The sequence below is a fragment of the Python bivittatus genome, unplaced genomic scaffold (genome assembly GCF_059951505.1).
Source record: "Python bivittatus isolate LINGU-HERP-01145 unplaced genomic scaffold, Pbiv_v1 ctg000050_np1212, whole genome shotgun sequence".
NCBI lineage: Eukaryota > Metazoa > Chordata > Lepidosauria > Squamata > Pythonidae > Python > Python bivittatus.
Window position 1 is genome coordinate 1,557,432 of NW_028277033.1, and position 20,305 is coordinate 1,577,736.

A 20,305-nucleotide genomic window follows, 5' to 3' on the forward strand; every position below is an offset into this window, starting at 1 on the left:
AGTGGGCAGCTCATCCTGGTGTGCTATTTGGGAAAACTGAAATTCTCATGTTCTAGCAAAGCAGAGACACAGATGTTTAATGGTACCTGTAGTTTCTTTCTTTTTTATCAGAACAGAATAAAATTTTCAGGAAAGGAGATTTCCACCATGATGAGTAGAAGAACATTCAGCCTAGGTCTTTTCAAGATTCAGTTTTTTTTTACCATAGCCACTTGCTCAGACTGTTTCTGCAGGGTTCCCAATAATCCTTTGCCAGCACCATTGGACTAAGACCCCCCCTTCCCCTCTACTCATCTTCAGTCTCTCTGGTAACACTGACTCTTAAACCTCCACACTTGTTAAGGGGGATGGAGAATACCACTTCCAGTAGTTTTGGGAATTGCCCTTTGAAAGGAACTTGGAGAAGCTGGAGCAAGGTCAGAGGAGAGGCACCATAATAATACCTGAAATTCTGGAGAACAAGTCCTATGAGGAAAGAACAGGTGTGATTAGTTCCAAAAGGGAAGGGAAGATAATTTTAGTGGATTAAAAGATCCACATGCCAGAGGAGATAGATGTTTTCTCTGCTGAAACCAAAATTAGGATAAGGACCAAAGGGAATTCAAGCTAAATATTAGGAAGACTTGCCTAATGGGAAGAGCTGCTAAGGAGTGTAATAGTCTGCCTAGAAGAGTGGTGGATTCTTCTTCTGTGAGATTATCAGGTACTAGAGAGCCTTTTGTAAGAAATACTTGAGCAAGATTCTTGTCCTAAGCAGAAGGTTGGACTAGGTGATCTATCCTATCCAACTCGAGCATTCTATGATTATGTGGTTCTAAGGACAAAAGACAAGACGACAGATACACAGTTATAATTATTTTCTTGATAAATGTGTCTGAAGAACAATGTGTCTGTCTTCCTATATTTTATTTATTATTCATAAATATAAATGTATAATTATTTTCTTGATAAATAATTATACATTTACAGTACTGTGCAAAGGTTTTAGGCAGGTGTGAAAAAATGCTGTAAAGTAAGAATGCTTTCAAAAATATATACTGTAATTGTTTATGTTTATCAATTTACAAAATGCAAAGTGAGCAAACAGAAGAAAAATCTAAATCAAATCAATATTTGATGTGACCACCCTTTGGCTTCAAACCAGCATCAATTCTTACACTTGCACACTTTGTACACTTGCACAAAGTCAGGGATCTTGTAGGATTAGAGTCATGTGTATGATTAACCAATTATACCAAGCAGGTGCTAATGATAATTAATTTCATATGTAGGTTGAAACACAGTCATTGACTGAAATAGAAACAGCTGTGTAGGTGGCTTAAAACTGGGTGAGGAACTGCCAAACTCTGCTACTAAGGTGAGGTTGTGGAAGACAGTTTCATGTCACAGGTCATGCACCATAGCAAGACTGAGCACAGCAACAAGACACAAGGTAGTTATACTGCATCAGAAGGTCTCTCTGAGGCAAAAATTTCAAAGCAGACTGGGGTTTCAAGATGGGCTGTTCAAGCTCTTGAAGAAGCACAAAGAAACGGGCAACGTTGAGGACCGTAGACGCAGTGGTCGGCCAACAAAACTGGATGCAGCAGATGGAAGACACATCATGCTTCCTTCCCTTCGACATTGGAAGATGTCCAGCAGTGCCATCAGCACAGAACTGGTGGAAACCAGTGGGACCCAGGTACACCCATCTACTGTCTGGAGAAGTCTGGCCAGAAGTGGTCTTCATGGAAGAATTGTGGCCAAAAAGCCAAACCTCTGACGTGGAAACAAGGCCAAGCAACTCAACTATGCACAAAAACATAGGAACTGGGGTGCAGAAAGATGGCAGCAGATGCTCTGGACTGATGAGTCAAAATTTGAAATATTTGGCTATAGCAGGAGGCAGTTTGTTTGCTGAAAGGCTGGAGAGCAGTACAATAATGAGTGTCTGCAGGCAACAGTGAAGCATGGTGGAGGTTCCTTGCAAGTTTGGGGCTGCATTTCTGCAAATGGAGTTGGAGATTTGGTCACGGTCAATGGTGTCCTCAATGCTGAGAAATATAGGCAGATACTGATCCATCATGCCATACCATCAGGGAGGCGTGTGATTGGCCCCAAATTTATTCTGCAGCAGGACAACGACCCCAAAGATACAGCCAATGTCATTAAGAACTATCTTCAGCATAAAGAAGAACAAGGAGTCCTGGAAGTGATGGTTTGGCCCCCACAGAGCCCTGATCTCAGTATCATCGAGTCTGTCTGGGATTACATGAAGAGACAGAAGGATTTGAGGCAGCCTACATCCACAGGAGATCTGTGGTTAGTTCTCCAAGATGTTTGGAACAGCCTACCTGCCGAGTTCCTTCAAAAACTGTGTGCAAGTGTACCTAGACGAATTGATGCTGTTTTGAAGGCGAAGGGTGGTCACACCAAATATTGATTTGATTTGGGTTTTTCTTCTGTTTGCTCACTTTGCATTTTGTAAATTGATAAACATAAACAATTACAATATATATTTTTGAAAGCATTCTTACTTTACAGCATTTTTTCATACCTGCCTAAAACTTTTGCACAATACTGTATATTTATGAAGAATAAATAAAATATAGGAAGACAGACACATTGTTCTTTTTACCTAACTAACAAAATAGAAGCTAATAAGTAAAGGTAGATAACAAAGAAAGGCTGATCTAAAAGGCTTGATGCAGTAGCAAAACTGGGATCACTGATTTGAGGACAGATTTGTTGGTCCTTTAATCCAGTGTTCCCAGGCTCCACCCAGAAGTTGTGTTCTTTGCATTTCCTCTTTTTGACACATTTGCAACTCCTGAACCTGAACTACAGATAAAACGTGCAGGATTTTGCATAAGACATGCAGGATTTTGAACTGGAGATGGGCAAGGGAGACACCTCCGTTCCACCTTGAGTGAATTAAATGAAGTGCCCCTTGGGTTCAGGTGGTGCCAGCTTGGTGCCCAATCCTAGCATTAACTGTTAGATTAAAATACTTTGCTACCAAAACTTCAAAATATATTTTTTTTCGCCAGGTTTGCAGAAGAACTTTCTTGATTCTGGATACAGGATTCTAGGAGCTGTAGCCAAAGTTCGAGATGCTTTCCAGCCCCAGGAACCAGATTTTCCCCCTCCTCCTCCTGACCTTGAGCAACTTCACGTAAGAGCAGCATTAGGTAGCATTGTTAGTAAAGGAGAATCTGAACCTGCAGCTGTTTGTTTAGAACAGTGTTTTTCAAAATTGGCAACTTTAAGATGTGTGGACTTCACCTCCCAGAATTTGAAAAACACTGGTTTAGAGCATGTCTGTGTGATTATATGGTTGTGACTCTGTTGCAGGGGCTAAATCACTTTGCATTTAAGTTAGATTCCGAAAATACTGACACCACAGTATTCTTTTTCTTTTTCAAAATAATTTATAAGAGGTTTCTGGGGTGCACAGGGCTGTTTAATTTCTATGGCTCCTCTCTGACCCTTGGTTTTTGCTAAGGTCCCCCATAGGGAGCTGTTCAGGAAAGCGAGGTGGAAAAAATATCAGGCTACTATATGGCTTGTTGAGGAAAAGCAGCAATTCAAGACATGCATGCCATTCAGAGCTCACAGCCAACACCTACGATATCTGTTGTCAGTATATTCACAAATAGAAATCACAGTGGCTATCTAAAAGGTGAACAGGTTTATTTTTTAAAGATTTAAATTGGTGGTTGCAATTAGTTGTAATGAAAATGTTCACATTAAAAAAATTGACTTCTGCCTGAGCAGCCTGGAAGTTCTGGCTGTTTTCCTCACTTGGTGTTGTTGCAGAATATACAGCTGTCACAATAATTTAATTTTAATTATTGATTTATATGCCATCGTTGTTTCAGGAGCTCCCTAATCCAGCGTTTTTGAAACTTGGCAAGTTTAAGGTGTTTAACGATTTCAACCCCCAGAATTCCCGAGCCACCATGGATTCTGGGAGTTGATGTCCATACATCTTAAACTTGCCAAGTTTGAAAAACACTGATTTAAATGGTACTGCCCATGGTCATAAAAGATTGATGTGAAAATGCACTTTTGAATCCAGGAGCTGCATGGTGATTATTACACACTAATGAGGGACCTGCCTTGCTACCTTCTGCCCTGCCCAGAAGAATGATTTGTTCCTTCCTCTTTCCTCAAATATCATGCAAATTAGCAATTCAGAAAATCTGAGTGCTAGGATGAAGAAGACGCCTCTTAACAATTGCCAAATTAGGAGATAGTCATATACAAATGTGCACAAAGTAGATGTTTATTTTGCACACAGTCTTCTGAAATGACTCTATTATAAACTTTAACTAACAATAGTGATTAATCTGAAACTGGAAAATGAGGCAAAAAGCATTAAAATGTCCGTCATGGGGTTTACTGTGGATCTGGCTATTGAAACCAAATGCTTCCTTCCATAGCTCACTGATGAACTTGCTCCTCCAAAGCCACCCCTGCCCGAAGGTGAGGTTCCTCCCCCTCGTCCCCCACCACCCGAAGAGAAGGATGAAGAGTTCCCGGAGCAGAAGGCTGGTGAGGTGCTTAATCAGCCCATGATGATGGCTGCCAGGCAGCTACATGATGAAGCCAGAAAATGGTCCAGCAAGGTAAGTCCTTGCAACAGACGTTTGCACTGATGCCTCTTCACTTAGTTTACTTACCTAGAGGATATTTGTCAGCCTTACCAAGTAGACCAGACAGGAAACACAACCAGATAAGCTAATTCTACTTTATTGTAAAGCCACATTAACAGACTCTTGCAAGTCTGAAAGTACATCTCGCCCCCATCTCCTTTACAGCCCAAGAAACTAAGGAGGGTCCTTTGAGCCTCTTGCCCTGCCCACTATCCAGCTGTGGGCTATGCTGTCTCTAATCTGATCTATGCAGCATTTCTTCGCCCCATCTCTGAAGGTCTTTCCCACTCACCATTACAATATCCTTCCATAAGAAAAAAGGATCATGCATTATAGTTTAGAGTTCTTTTCAACCCACTATTTCCAGTGCCTGTTTCCCTCTTGTCTTGCTTCCCCCAGTTTTGGGCATACCCTCTTTTGAGACTTTGTGATGTTGGATTTCTCTAGGTCAGAAAGAACTAGATGTGAAGTCAGGACATGAAGCAGGTAGAGAATCTGGCACTGATTTTCCTCTTTTGAGGCTTTATCTTGGAGATGGATGTTGAAAGAATCCATTGGGCACTGTTCAGCAGGGCAGAGGATTTCAATTTGAATCACGCAAATAGTTTCTCCTGTATCCTAGTGATTATGGAGTCTAGCTTCCATTTTGCTTTGGGGTGTATTATAGCATGAGTTTTCTCTCTTTTTAAGTATATTTATTTACAGTATTTGTAGATCACCTCAGTTACAACCCTTCGGCCAGTGTTCCACGGGCAAGCAAATGAAACAAAATAAAACAAAACAATAATGTTTCTATTGTTTTGCAAAGACAAGGAGATAGTTGCATGAATCTTGGAGGCTTCCTCTTGCTGTATTTTCACATATTGCCCAGAGACACTAAAATGCTGTCTTGTTAATGTAGCATTGTATTAGGACATTTTGTAATACAAAGTTTAAAAATCTCAATGAAGCACAGAAAAGAGGGGTTCCAACCAGCTAATATAAGAGAAAATGAAGTCTCTGTGTCTATACATTATGCATGCAAAATGCTAAACTCATTAAAAGAGTTTTTTTTTTTCCCTTAGTGATGCTTCAGAAAAGTGTCCATCTAGAACTAGCTTTCAAGAGATTTTTGTCCTGTGAACATGTCTGGAGGTTGAGTCATGGCAACTGGACTTCTTTTCTTTTTGGTTAGAGATGTTTCGCTACTTGTCCAAGCAGCTTCTTCTGCTTGGACAAGTAGAGAAACGTCTCTAACCAAAAAGAAAAGAAGTCCAGTTGCCATGACTCAACCTCCAGACAATTCCACCTGGATGACTGAGAATCTTCATAATGGTCCTGTGAACATGTTTTGGTTCCTCCATCATGTATTCATCCCAGAGTACAGAGGCAGCTTTCTGATGTCCTTGTGGACTGCTAAAATGGTTGGCAAGAAGGGGAAAAAGAAACCAGCAAATGTGATGCATGGTTTCTGTGTTGTTCTAGACTCCATTTACCGTGGTTTGATTATATAATTTTCCTGGTGCATACTGCTGTGTGCACCGTACCACATGATGCCTAGAGCTGAAAAGAAACAATGCTCCATGGTTTCCTTCCGTGTTTTTCTAGGTACCCTGGTCTTGCTTTATTCCATTGTAGAAAGTTGCAGGGAGCTACACGGAGGAAGGATGAGCACAATTCTAGGTCAGGGTGTGCATTTGGAAAAAGAGTTGGTAGAAAATGGACGGGGATATGCTAGTGGGTTAAAGTAAGATAAAGTAAGATAAGAGAGGCTTAAGTGTGGATAGGAATGTCTGTCTAGGAAAGAACAAATTAACATCAGCCTCTTGGAAGTATCATATCAGAAGTTTGGTTTTTAGCATATTTTAATTAATGGATATTTATCTATTTTAATTAATGTTCATTCTGTTTTTACTGTAAACCACCCAGAGTCACTCCACAGTGAGATAGGCAGTGACAAATTTGAAATACAAATAAATAAATAAATAAATAAATAAATAAATAAATAAAATACATAAAAATGGGACAGGAGAAAATTATTTTTCTTTGGGCTGTCCCTCCCTACTGTTGATACAGCCCCTCCCTACTGTTGATACAGCCCCTCCCCAATGAGATGCACCCCAAAGGGTTTGCCCATCCCTATTGTTGGACTTGAATAGTGAGGAATTTCTAGCATGTATATCCGTAAGTTTTAATACTTTCCTTCCTTTTTAAAACTGGCATGTCTACAAAAAGATGAGATTTGGGGGATATATAACCTAGCAAATGTTAATGTTTAAATTACTGAAATGAGATATGGGATTTGTTCTTAAAATAATCTTAAGAAGTTTTCATCTTTTCTCCTTTTCCTTTCCTTCCCCAACCAGCCTGTAATGTACGTAAACTTCATCAGTTTCTGAAAACAAATGGGAAAAACTCACTATATTATTTATCCTAAATGAGCATTAAATACATAACAATTTAATTTTTTTTTGTTTGAATTCAGGAAATCATATAGTTTATTATTTTAGACTCTTTCTTTCTCAGATATCTTACTACCATTAAACTTTGTGTTGATAGAGAAGGCATAGAAGTTGGGACAACCTAAGAATTAACATAAAGTGGCTAGCTAGAATAATGTTCTAGATTAAATTTGCAAATATCACGATAATCTATTTCATTTATTTATTCATAGGCTATACTGTTGTCAAGCTATAAATGATCTTTTTTGCCTCTTACAAAAGAGTACTTTATTAAAAACATGCTTTGATTTTTGAAAGTTAGAATAGAATCTCTTTGTAACAATCAAAAATGAATTTTCTGAAATATTACAGGAATATTTTCTGCTGATGAAATTCAGTAGTGTGCTCTTGAAAATAATTTTTTACATGAAAAATAAGGGTGTGTAATGGGTTTGCCCAAGGCCTATATTATAAGATAGATGGGACAATTCAGAATAGATTTTTGTTTGCCTTGAATGAAATGGCTCGGTCTGACTTCTGAGTCTTCACAAAGCTGTCATTCGGATCTATTTCTCTGGTACTCTGTTGTGCTCCAAATGATGGTGCTGTATCAAAAGGGAAGGGAAAAATGAGGGAGAGTTTTGGGTTCAGTGATTGACATGTCTTCCTCAATTTATATTGATCTTTGCAATCACAGGACTAGTGATTATCCTAATTATGATTTCTTCAGTGGTTGAAAATCTTGGTTGTTGAGAGAAAAACAGTATTTAACTGTTTGCGAAAACTCTGTTCCTGGATAGTTGTGTGAATAATATTTTGTGAGTTGTGTTAGTAGTTGATGAGCCTAATGGACATGTTCAGGAGGTGCATCATCATTATGATCATTTTTCCAATTTGGTATAGAAATTCTTCACCATAGGGATTATTATAATTGCAGATTTCATCATTCTGCCCCAAAGCAAAACACAGTTTTTTTTTAATGAGCTTTAAAAAAAGAATTAAGGACTTTGTACAACTTTATGAAAATTGCAAAATGAAATGCCTTTATAAAGATCTAGATTTCTAATAAGCCTTGTCTATTCTGTGAAAAATAAGAGGATCCATTTCCCCCCCCCCCCCCAAGATGGATTATGGGAGATGGGAGCTCTCTGTTTTCATAATTTGCTCTAGATCTGGACTGGCAAATCTTTGGAAGAACCTCAACCAGACTGAGTTATTTCTGGAATTCTGGATGGGGCTTCAAATCTGCTCCCACCTAGTGCAGAATTTGAAATTTAATGTTAAATTTGACTCTGTGAGTATTTTTGAAATTTAAGTGATTTTGTAACTTTAAAGAAATCAATTTGATACTTCAAGAGGTTGAATTTAGAGTAGGTAAACATTTTCTCTTGAGTGCCTATTTTTAAAAGTGTCTTCTGCATCTTCAGAAGTAGGTGAAAGCTGCTGCTTTTGAAGTACCAACAGTTTGCATTTGTGTTAAAAAATAATCTGTCACAGTGATTAGCTCTGAAAACTTTATGCAGAAATCAAGCTATCATGAAAAAAGAGGTCCATTTAGGATAATCTTCAGAACTGTGGTGAGAGTAATTCATTCACTCATATATTTCTGTTTTTTCTCATAGTGTAAATTACCTTTTTCCCTCTTACTAGTCCTTTGTAAATTGGATGCTTAATTTTTTCTAAAGTCTGCACTGGACAATATATTGCTGTCCTTTTCTTTGACCTTTCAAATCTTACTTTATTGTTCTGGTTAATAATCATAATAAAGATTGGATTGAAAAATCTTACTTTAACCTTTGCTAGGATCTAAATATATACACACAACTTTATGGTGTCTTGCTTTTTCGGTCATCTTCCAACAGCATAATTAGAATAATGATCTAGAAGAAATGTAGTTCAGATTTGCTCAGAATTGTTGACTGGACAGCATAAACAGCAAGTAGCAACTAACTCTGGGTATTCACATAGATATCTTCTGGTGACTAAGTACTCTATTACTTAATCTCTTGGAACTATGGTTTCATCGGTCATTGAACATTAATGACCCAAGTAACTAGATATTCTATATGTTTAGCAAAGTCGTATGCCTTTATTTGAAGATAATTTCCTACCTACCCCCAAATTTATCATTTAGGTAAAGAGCAGAGGAGGAGGGTTGGAAGTAAGCTTTCTAGGGGCACAGTTCTTGGTTATAATTACTTTTAATCTCTCCACAAACATGTGGGATTGACCAATAGGAGAACAAACCATTGTGTAGCTCACTGAACTTTCAGCTGACAAACTAACTTCTTGTTTGCCAAGAAAGTAAAGAGATGAACCCAGGAGGGGTCACATTTATTTTGGAGTTTGCTAATATAGTTCCACAAAAAGAGCAGCAACTTTTTCTTTGAAAACCCCAAATAACTTAACACTCAGAATCAGAACCTTGGACAAAAGAAAGGTGAACATGCAAGCATGAAAAGAGTGAGTGACTAAATAACAATAAAAATATGGTTGTATCTTAGGCCTTTGAAACAGTAGATTTTGTCTTGCTCTTCCTTCCTGTCTACTATTCTGTAATGAACTAGCACTGTGAAGATTGCTACAATAATACTGAGCTGTTCTGTTTTAGGTACTTTGGGATGTGGTTTGGGATACCGAAGCAAAAGTTTTAAATCCCTTTTTGGATTTTATAGAACAACATTGTGGCAAAACAATCTTGCTCCATGTCATTAACTTTCTGCTAACAGAAACGTTCTGATTTGCTTTGACATGTGCTGCTAACGTCACTTTCTGTCAGGTAACAGTAAACACTTTAATGAGTGGCCTGTCCTGTTACTACCATACTCTCTTATTCGGGAGGGGGGGGGAGGCGTCAGTCATTCTTTCCTCCTTGCATCGTGCTTTGCTCTTCATAATTGTCTTTTCCATGGCTGGATCAAGACATTGGGGTGGCTGGGGTGGGAACACCCATGTTCTGTCAGCCTTGCATTCCTCTGGCAGACAGCAGTGAACATGGTGCTCTATGCATTAGCGAGCTGTCTTATACCTGTCTCTAAAAAGAGGTGCTTTTTAAAATGAGGGAGCATGGAAGTGTTTGTGCAGCTCACCTTCATTTTTACAAAGGGGTTTTGGCTGGAGGGAGTCATGGCGAATTTGGCCCACTGGCTCAAAGCTGCCCCTTTTTCACATTGCCATCCTTCACAGCACCCTATGCTTGGCTGAGGCACCAGAGCAATTAGGTCTCCAACAGTGTTGCATCTCTGAAGGAAACAGAGCGCAGGACCTGGTGTATCTTCATATTCCATCCACATCACTGGAGTTCCCCTCTTGCTCTTCTCTGTCAGCTTTACATGTTGCTCTTTTGTGTCTTGCGTCAGTGGCATTATTGTCTTGCCAGGAAAAATGTTGTGGTGAAAGATAAGACAATTAAAGAGGAAAGAAGTGAAATGTGTCTTGATATGCTTTCCTAAATGTTTCTTGAAGACGTTTCTAGTTTTTCAGATCCAAGTGCCCCCCTGTGTCAACCTCCCCACCCCTCCACCATCCTTCCATCGCCTACCCCAATGAGAGATTTACTAAACTGGCTGGGTTCTTGCTTCTTTGACCAGATCCTGCCTCTTATACTAACTGTCCCTGTTTCTTCATCCTCCCTGTCCACCACCTGCAAAGCCTGATGTGACTGGTGGGGGTAAGGAAGCCCCTGCTGAGGCTGACGTAGGTGTAGATCAGGAGGAGGCGGAGGAGGAAGCAGAAGTTGAATTCACCCTCCCCTCTGACATTGAAGATGATTACGAGCCTGAGCTGCTGCTAATGCCAACCAACCAGCCTGTTAACCAGCCCATTCTGGCCGCTGCTCAGTCTCTGCACCGGGAAGCTACCAAGTGGTCCAGTAAGGTATTTCCTCCATTTCCCCTGGCGACTGATCCACGTTGCATCCAGCCATTTTGGAACGTTGACACATTTGCATCACTCTTGATCCTTGCTGGATCCCATGTTCTTTTCGTGGTTTCTTTTCTTAATTGGAATGGATTCAAGTTTGTCTGCATTTCATGGTTGAGGACCGTGTGGCTTCACAAGTGTTGTTAGGCGTGCTGATGGCCAGGCTAAAGCTTCATTCGGCTCACACTGCCTTCCTTCACCCTCCTTCTGAATAAGATGCTGTCCTCTTTTGCCTTACCTGTCTTTTCCATGGCAGTGGTTACTTAAAAGAGAAATAAGGAAATGAATGTCTGACTACCTGTGAAGCCATCGTTCACTGTCTTTCAGTGACTTCCAGATGATCAAGGTGTTATCACTCCTGAAGTCATTTAACACGCATCGTTGTGTTTTCTGCCTCTTGATCAACGGCTTCTACTAAAACTTTGTTCCAACAAGGAATGGCTTTGAATGGCACCATTGCCGAGGAGCTGGTCCTGTGGGAAGAGGCTGACCATTGGGAGGGTTTTATAGGGAAAGGCTCTGCTGAATGTGTTAAGTTGCTAAGTTCAGACTTTGCTGTCTCGTGTTTCAGCTATGTTATTAATGGAGATGTGGGGTCTGTAGCTTATGATGGAAATGGTCTGCTGGCACTAAGCACAAACAGGAGTTTGCCAAGCTGCTGGATTATTTTTCACTTCTTAAATTAGCATGCTGCAAAGAATAAATGTATGGCTGTGCAGCTCTGAAGGTGTGTGTGTATGTGTGGAAAATTAGTTTTCATTTCCCTACTCTTTTTTTTTTTGCACTCACTAATGGCCAACTGGGTGAATGGCATGAAATCCAAATGGAATCTCCCATGCGTGGGTAACGATGGAGCATAATCCAACCTAATTCTCTCCTGTCCAGGGCAAGCTTATCTGAAATGAATGGGGAAGCCACTCAGTCATTTCAGTTTTGCTTGTGCAGGAGAACTGTCTGGGGCTTGTGCTTCTTGAATCCAAGGTCTCTCTTGTCCCCTCTTTGAACAGCATTTGGGCGAAGCAGATGTCATCACTCGCCTCTTGTTGCAATGGCCTCTCGCACTGACCCAGCAATCTTGAGTTTTGGTTGCTCCTCTCCCAACAATCAAGAGGAGGCATGATTTTTCTTGGTTGGGAGTTGGCCAATAGCACTTGGACTGGCTTAGTGCATTGCAGAACAACAAACCCATATTTTCCATTCTGGCTTGTACTCAAGTCTGTATGCTACATTGCATTTGTTTCATTTGTACACTTAAATGAATGTGTTAACAGGTGCTTGAACAAGAATGTGAACTCTGAAATGTTTTGCATCTGTGCAGAATTTTGCATCTGTGCAGAGTATCATGATATGTAAGATGCTTTGTTGGAGGCACATCTGTAGGGATCACACGTTTCTTTCCCCGAACAGCATCACATTTTGTTTTTTCGTTGCACAATCGCCACGCACATGCAGCACAGTCATATTCTGCATGCGGAAGATGGGACACCCTTTGCTTTTTCTAGTTTCATATGTGTACTTCAATGTATTAACTCATCTGTCTTCTCACAAATATCGCATCCTTCTTTCTAATGTAAGAATTACACTGACCTGAATATTCTTATGGACATTTTCATTTGAATGGCAATCCTGTCATAAGCAGTCTTTTTGCAAAATAATGGCTGATAATGGTTGGATTAAACATTGAAAGCTTCACAAAATGGTTGCATTTTAATGTCATGATGAAGCTTGGTTTAGCACAATAGATCAACATAAAAGCTGTTAACCTTTTCTGTTCCACCATCCTCCATCATGCAACTGTGAGGAGGAGGAAGTTTTAAATTCCTTTTTCAAGTAATCATAGTTTCTCATTTTGTCTGAATGCAACAGCAAACTATGGTTAATTATAACAGTGATTTAAAACAGGCCTGGTTTCTGAAGACATTTAAACACGGATTAGTGACTTTCCTAATTTCCCCCAAGAGGAAAATAGTTTGTTTTGTAGAAGAACTGGTGATTCTTCTAGTTATTCATTGAAAGAAATTTTAGCCGAGGGATTAACCAGTTAATGGATGAGTTCTGGATAGGTTTATATAGAGTAAGCATTCAGATGATGTTTTTATATCCGATGATCAGTTTCCCCTAGCACCATCTTGCCTTTTTGACTGAAAAAAAAAAATCACCTCTGGAAATGCATTTTAAATCTAATTGATCAAAAGGCATAAATAACAGCATTTTGCATGTGTTTTTCTCCTTTCAGAATATTCAGTTCCCACCATTTAACTGATGGTGTAACTGATTTCTTATTCACATATTAAGAATAATCACCGTCACAACATGATGCTTTAAGACATTCCTTTTGCCGCCTTATTTGAATGATGGATTCCTAACTATAACATTAAGACTCAGTCACTTTCACTTTGGCAACACTACTAATATGTATATACAATGTGTACGTGTGTGTGTGTGTCCGTCCACTCCCCCACCTCTCGGTTGAAGCTTGTTCTCACTGAGGACTGGGGGAGAGAGTGTTTCACACGTGGCCTTTGTGTTAAAATCTCTGGTCTTTGTGGAGCAGCAGCCGCACAGCCCCAGACTTGCTCTTCTTTGCCCCGCTTACAGGATGTGGCTGTCACTGGGGCGTCTAGACAGATCCCCAGCTTTCATGGCTGCTCTCATTTTCTTCCAGGGCAACGACATCATCGCTGCTGCCAAGCGGATGGCCTTGCTGATGGCCGAGATGTCCCGTTTGGTTAGGGGTGGCAGTGGAAACAAACGGGCTCTTATCCAGTGTGCCAAAGACATCGCCAAAGCCTCTGACGAAGTGACTCGGCTGGCTAAGGAGGTGGCGAAGCAGTGCACAGACAAGAGGATCCGAACAAACCTTTTGCAGGTAGGCCACGAAACCTGGCTTGGAAGGCAGAGAAGGTCTTTAGCTGGAAAGGTCCTGTTGGCGGGGAGGGGTGGGTTTGGCTTGGAGCCTGGTAATGGCTGGAGGAGAAACGTACCTGCAAGACTATAGATGTACAACCAGAGCAAGGCGTATCTAGCCACAGTCAACACCTGTGATTCATTCCTTTGCAACTTTTTAAAGTCATGGTTGCTCCTTTTGGGTGACCAGATTGCAATCTTAAATGGACATGGCAGTGCCAGCATGAAAAGGTCTCTTTGGGGCTCTAAACCTGTCACTTTGTTTAGCCAGCTTGCATCTCAACCAGCCTGTGTTGCAAGCTTATCTTCCTCCCAGTCTAAGCTAATCCCATCAACGAATGTAATCTAGGCCAAACAGGTGAATTTTCCCTCCCAGAAATTGGACATGAACATTTTGTGCCTCTGCACCACTGTTTGTCAACGTTTTAAGGGTTCACTGCCACAAACAGGCCACAACTGAATGGTTCAGGATAGTCCTTGAAGCAAGTGATCCCCAAGGATCTACATCAGTGCTTTTCAAACTTGGCAACTTTAAGATGTGTGGACTTCAACTCACAGAATTCCCCAGCCAGCATTCTGGACGTTGAAGTTCATGCATCTTAAAGTTGCCAAGTTTGCAAAACACTGAGGTAGAGTGATGCTCTGAATAGAGAAATCCTTTCCGAAAATTTCAGCAATCTGAGTTTTCCCCTGCTGGAAAGAAAGTTGACCTGTTTTTAAATACTTTCTTCGAGAATTATGCTTGTAGTTTATGCTTATACCTAGCTATTTTTAATGCAGACCACCTGAGGGAGAAGCCATGATAGAATTTTGTTTTTAAAAATAGCCCAGGTGATAATGAAAGCCAGTGTGCAACTCTGTGCTTGTGTAGGTTTGTGAGCGAATCCCAACCATCAGTACCCAACTGAAAATCCTGTCCACTGTCAAAGCAACCATGTTGGGCCGGACAAGCATCAGCGATGAGGAATCTGAACAGGTAATACTCCTGACTGGAAGCGGATAAGTGTGTTTAGCTTAAATTTGCAGGCATTGGGGAACAGGCAAGTGGCTTTGCTGTCCTGTAGAAAATACTCCATTGTGAAATGTTCAATTAGCAGCATCAAGCCTTCTGATTATTTCTCTTCTAATTGGTGGGAAAGTGGAAGAGCAAGGTTTGTTTCATTTATTATACCTAATTTTTTTTTCAAGTGTACTTTGTAAAGGCATGAATGTCAGAAACCAAACTGGCAAAACGTTTCATTGTCTATCATTGCCGTTGTTAGGAAGCATGGATGGAAGATAGGCAGCTCCCTGGTTTTGGCTGTGTTATGTAGCTACAATCAAATCTGGCTTATGATAGAAAAGCAGCCCCTTTTTTCAAGGATGAAAAATGCCTGAGTTTGAATTTATTCACTAGCACCATCTGGTGGGGGAAAAAAATTCTTTAGAAAAGGTTTCAGCCGCGCAGTTGCTTATGCTTCAACAAGGTTAATTCTGCAGGTTTGACACCTTAGAGAGAGATGGATGTTGTCAGGGTGGGGATAATAAACCCAGACCTTCCTTATTACTGATCCTCTCAGATTTCATTTTTAAACTGCCTTGACTGTAAACACACAGCTTCAGTCCCGTAATCAAGAGGAAGTTGTTTACGTGTTAGCAAGAAATGCTGCTATTCTGGTGGCTCAGATTAGATTACCACAGATGGGAGTTCTGCCAAGCCAGCCTCCTGTTTTAAAAAAAGATGCTAAGGGAATGTTTCTCAAACTTGGCAACTTTAAGACATGTGGACTTCAATTCCCAACCAGCATGCTGGCTGGGGAATTCTGGGAGTTGAAGTCCACATGTCTTAAAGTTGCCAAGCTTGAGAAACACTGTTCTAAGCAACTTATCATTTGAAAATGTCCATTTTGCTTTCCGAAAATCAGTTTTTAAATGGTTCTCTCTCCTCCAGGCCACAGAGATGTTGGTCCACAACGCGCAGAACCTCATGCAGTCTGTCAAGGAAACTGTCCGAGAAGCTGAAGCAGCATCGATTAAGATTCGGACAGATGCTGGATTCACTCTGCGCTGGGTCAGAAAGACACCATGGTACCAGTAGAGCAGTGCCCGTCCCTAAGCTTTTTTTTTCCACAAAAGTCCCTGTTCTGCAGACCACCTGAAGGTGCTGCCAAAGTTGACGTGAGTCTCCTGAAGCCCCATCTGAAGGGTTTTAATAATGCGCTGGGCTGCTTTGGGTATCTAATCTCACCGGCTCATTTCCAGAATGACTTTTTCCCTCTCTTGCTTTTGAGTTTTTTTTTTAATTCTTTTTAGAAACACTATCTCAACCCATTCTCCTTCCCTCCTACCTCTGCCATGATTGTATACACTAGTGTTTTCTATGCAAAACAGCAATGAGTATTTTGCTGTAGCATCATTTGAAACTCTGGGTCATCTTTGTTTGCTCAGCTGTTAATTGTGAGGGACAATCAGGAGTAGTTCAGATTTTCAGTGTTTTGCTCTTTTACATTTTTTGATGAGAAGATACTAAATTGAATAATTCCATCCTCTCCAAATCGAAAAGCATCATTCTTTTGGCAGAAGGGAGTAAGTTTAGTAATCCAAAGTTGCTGCTGCTAATTCTTCTGGCTAATGGCGATAATGGCGATCTAAACAATAACACTTGGGATGAATTCTCCCATAGCTGCCAAATTCCTTCAGCACTTTGATCTAGGACAGAGCTAGGAGATAACATTTTCTTAGTTAGGCTGGCCACCACAATCTGAGTCAACAGTAGAATGGGTTTGTCTCTTTTGCTAAACTAGAGGAAAAGTGTTGAAGGTACGATAGTAAAATCTTTCATGGGGTTTCAGAAATAATTCTCACTTCAGGCTTTATGAAGCATTACCATGAAAACACTGGTGCCACACGCAAATCCAGCTGCTATTGTTTGAATCTGCTCCCTTATGAACGGCTTGTGCATCCACCCAGAAAACAGAGCTACTGGTGCTACATGCTCTTTTTATAGGATTCTGGCACGTAGCCCTCTGCGTTAAGGGTTTGGCGGCCCTTGTTTACCTATTCACTTTTCTTACAACTTTAGTGTTGTCTTCTCTTCCTTGGTGCAATTCAAAAGGAATTACCTTTTCAAGCCTTCTCTTCAACTGCTGAGATCCAGGGAAGCTGGTTCCTCACTCTTTCTTGACTACAAGGTACTCACAGTTGCCATGTAGGATCTTGGCAACAGTAGCTGTCACAGAAGGTAAGAGGACAGGTGACCTTACCTCGTCTTGCCTTTTCAGTCTGTGTGAACTGAGTAGGAAGAGGAGATTTTAAATGGCCTTCCTGGCGCCTTTTCTGGAAGGCCTTTTACCACCTCATATTTCAGCCTTTCAAGTGTGAGCTTCTTAAATCACTACCATTTAATAGCTTGACTTTGTATTAATGCAATATTATTAATGCCTTTAAGTACATAATGGTTTATACCAAAGACTAGTTTTTGTTAAAGGATGTTTGAAGGAAAGCTTTGAATCTTATTTGACTTGGATAGTTCTTCAGAATATTTACTAAACTCAAAACTTTGTAGACATTAATATCCTCTACACCTTATGCAATTATGCTTTCCTAAACACTCCTGTCCATCAGATTTACAATCAAGCAAACTTGAATGTCAGGAGCATTTTGCCACTACTTTTGTTTGTAAACCAGAATGTTGTTGTATATGCTAATATTTTCAACTTTCTCTGTTCTGGTCAAATAAAATAAAAATGCATTTCTATAAAATACTTCTGGTGGATTATTTTTCATGATAATATTTTAACTGACCCCATATACATTTTCACTATCTCATCTATAAGATTAGTTGGCTGTAAATAATAACGAAAGGATGGGGACTATTTGTGTTTACCTTTGGAGGCTTAAAATAACAATTTTAAGAGAGTATGACTCTCCCTGCCGTTACAATAAAAAATAAAGGTAATTTAACCATATAGAACCATGAACCTAACATGTCACAGTTGACACCATTTGTTTCAGAACATGAAATCTTTAAATTCTGTCCCATGATTATGGAGGAATGAGTTCTGCTTCCTTAGAAGAATTAATCTTCTCCAGTAGTACTGATCACACTGGGACTGTGCTAGATTCAAATGTGAATAGGGTCAGAAATAGAAAAGACTAAACAATAGGTAGTCCTTGCTTAATGACCATAGGAACTGGAAAATTGGTCATTAAGCAAGTCACATGACTGGACTCAATTTTATGTTTGCAAGTCGTTAAGTGAATCACATGGTCATTAAGTGAATCCAGCTTCCCCAATGGACATTTGCCAGAATTCACTTAGCCACGATTTGCTTAATGTCCACGTGATATGCTTAACAACTGTCATAAAAAAGGTCACAAATTGTGGTCACTTGACCGTGGGGATGGGGGGGTGAGTACAGGTTGTAAAGCACTTTTTCTGAGGCTATCGTAACTTTGAACTGTTGTCACATGAATGGTTGCTAAGGTGAGAACTATCTGTATTTTCCTCTGCCTCATTTCAAGTCCCCATTTAACTATGGAACTTGTGAGATTTTGGGTCTCTGTCCAGTCTAGGTCATACAATGGTTGCTGTGGTGATAAAATGACCTCAGACAATACAGTGCATTCGGAAAGTATTCAGACCCCCTTCACTTTTTTCAATTTTGTTATGTTGCAGCCTGATACTACAGTCGTTCAAATTAATTTTTTCCCCTCATTAATTTACACTCAGTACTCCATGACGACAAAGTGAAAACAGAATTTTAGAAATGTCTGTAAATTTATTAAAAAACTGAAATATCACATTGGTATAAGTATTCAGACCCTTTGCAACAGCACTTGAAATTTAGCTCAGGTGCCCTCCCATTTCTCTTGATAGTTGCTGAGCTGTTTCTACACCTTGATTAGAGTCTACCTGCGGTAAATTAAGTTGATTGGACACGATTTGGAAAGGCGCACACCTCTCTATAGAAGGCATCACAGCTGACAATGCATACTGTATCAGAGCAAAAGCCATGAGGTCAAAGGAACTGCCTGCAGAGCTCAGAGACAGGATTACTGCAAGGCACAGATCTGGGGAAGGCTACAAAAAAATTTCTGCTCCACTGAAGGTTCCCAAGAGCACAGTGGCCTCCATCATTCTCAAGTGGAAGCAGCTTGGCATAACCAGGACTCTTCCAAGAGCTGGTCGCCTGGCCAAACTGAGCAATCAGGGAAGAAGATCCTCAGTAACAGAGGTGACCAAGAACCCGATGGTCACTCTGACTGAGCTCCAGAGATCCTGTGTGGAGATGGGACAAGGTTCCAGAAGGACAACCATCACTGCAGCCCTCCACCAATCTGGGCTTTATGGCAGAGTGGCTAGACGGAAGCCTCTCCTCAGTGCAAAACACATGAAAACCCACTTGGGATTTGCAAAGAAGTACCTGGAGGACTCTCTGACTGTGAGGAAGAAGATTCTCTGGTCTGATGAAACCAAGATTGAACTGTTTGGCCTCAATTCTAAACGTTATGTCTGGAGGAAACCAGGTACCGCTCATCACCTGCCCAATACCATCCCAACAGTGAAGCATGGTGGTGGCAGCATCATGCTGTGGGGGTGTTTTACAGCAGTAGGGACTGGGAGACTGGTCAGGGTTGAGGGAAAGCTGAATGGAGCAGAGTAGAGAGATATCCTCAATGAAAACCTGTTCCACAGCGCTCAGGACCTCAGACTGGGCTGAAGGTTCACCTTCCAACATGACAACGAACCTAAGCACACAGCCAACACAGGAATGGCTTAGGGACAACTCTGTGAATGTCCTAGAATGGTCCAGCCAGAGTCCTAACTTGAGCCCTATTGAACATCTCTGGAGAAACCTGGAATGACGGTCCCCATCCAACCTGATTAAGCTTGAGAGGATTTGCAAAGAAGAATGGCAGAAAATCCCCCAATCCAGGTGTGCAAAGCTTGTCACGTCATACCGAAAAAGACTCGAGGCTGTAATTGCTGCAAAAGGTGCTTCAACAAAGTACTGAGTAAAGGGTCTGAATATTTAAGTACATGTGATATTTCAGTTTTTTCTTTTTAATAAATTTACAGACATTTCTAAAATTCTGTTTTCACTTTGTCATTATGGGGTACTGAGTGTAGATTAACGAGAAAAAAAATGAATTTGAACGATTGTAGTATCAGGCTGCAACATAACAAAATTGAAAAAAGTGAAGGGGGTCTGAATACTTTCCAAATGCACTGTATATAAATACAATCACTAAGTACATTTCCTCATAGCGATGTTTTTTTCCATAAATAAATAATTTGGTTCTGCGATGAGCACTGCTTTCCCCTTCAAGAACTGTTGTGTAAAGGCTCACATTTCACTCAGGTTCTTATACCAACTTATCTGAAAGGAGGTAACGACGTTGCTATCATCAACATTTTAAAAATAATATAGAAACTCC

The 20,305-nt window shown here is 40.4% G+C and overlaps 1 protein-coding gene across 3 annotated transcripts in view; it reads left to right on the forward strand.

Annotated features, from left to right (window-relative positions):
- Positions 1-17,628, forward strand: part of VCL (vinculin) — a 72,404-nt gene extending 54,776 nt beyond the window's left edge. For 2 of the 3 annotated variants that reach the window (XM_088128691.1, XM_007424896.3), the window contains exons 17-21: positions 3,030-3,154; positions 4,425-4,610; positions 13,644-13,847; positions 14,757-14,861; positions 15,816-17,628. In XM_088128691.1, the coding sequence (XP_087984817.1) occupies positions 3,030-3,154; positions 4,425-4,610; positions 13,644-13,847; positions 14,757-14,861; positions 15,816-15,962 (767 nt within the window). In that variant the 3' untranslated portion in view covers positions 15,963-17,628. Of the gene's footprint in view, positions 1-3,029; positions 3,155-4,424; positions 4,611-10,708; positions 10,934-13,643; positions 13,848-14,756; positions 14,862-15,815 lie in introns of all 3 variants that reach the window. The other variant, XM_007424894.3, reaches the window with a different exon arrangement.
- The last annotated feature ends 2,677 nt before the right edge of the window (positions 17,629-20,305 follow it).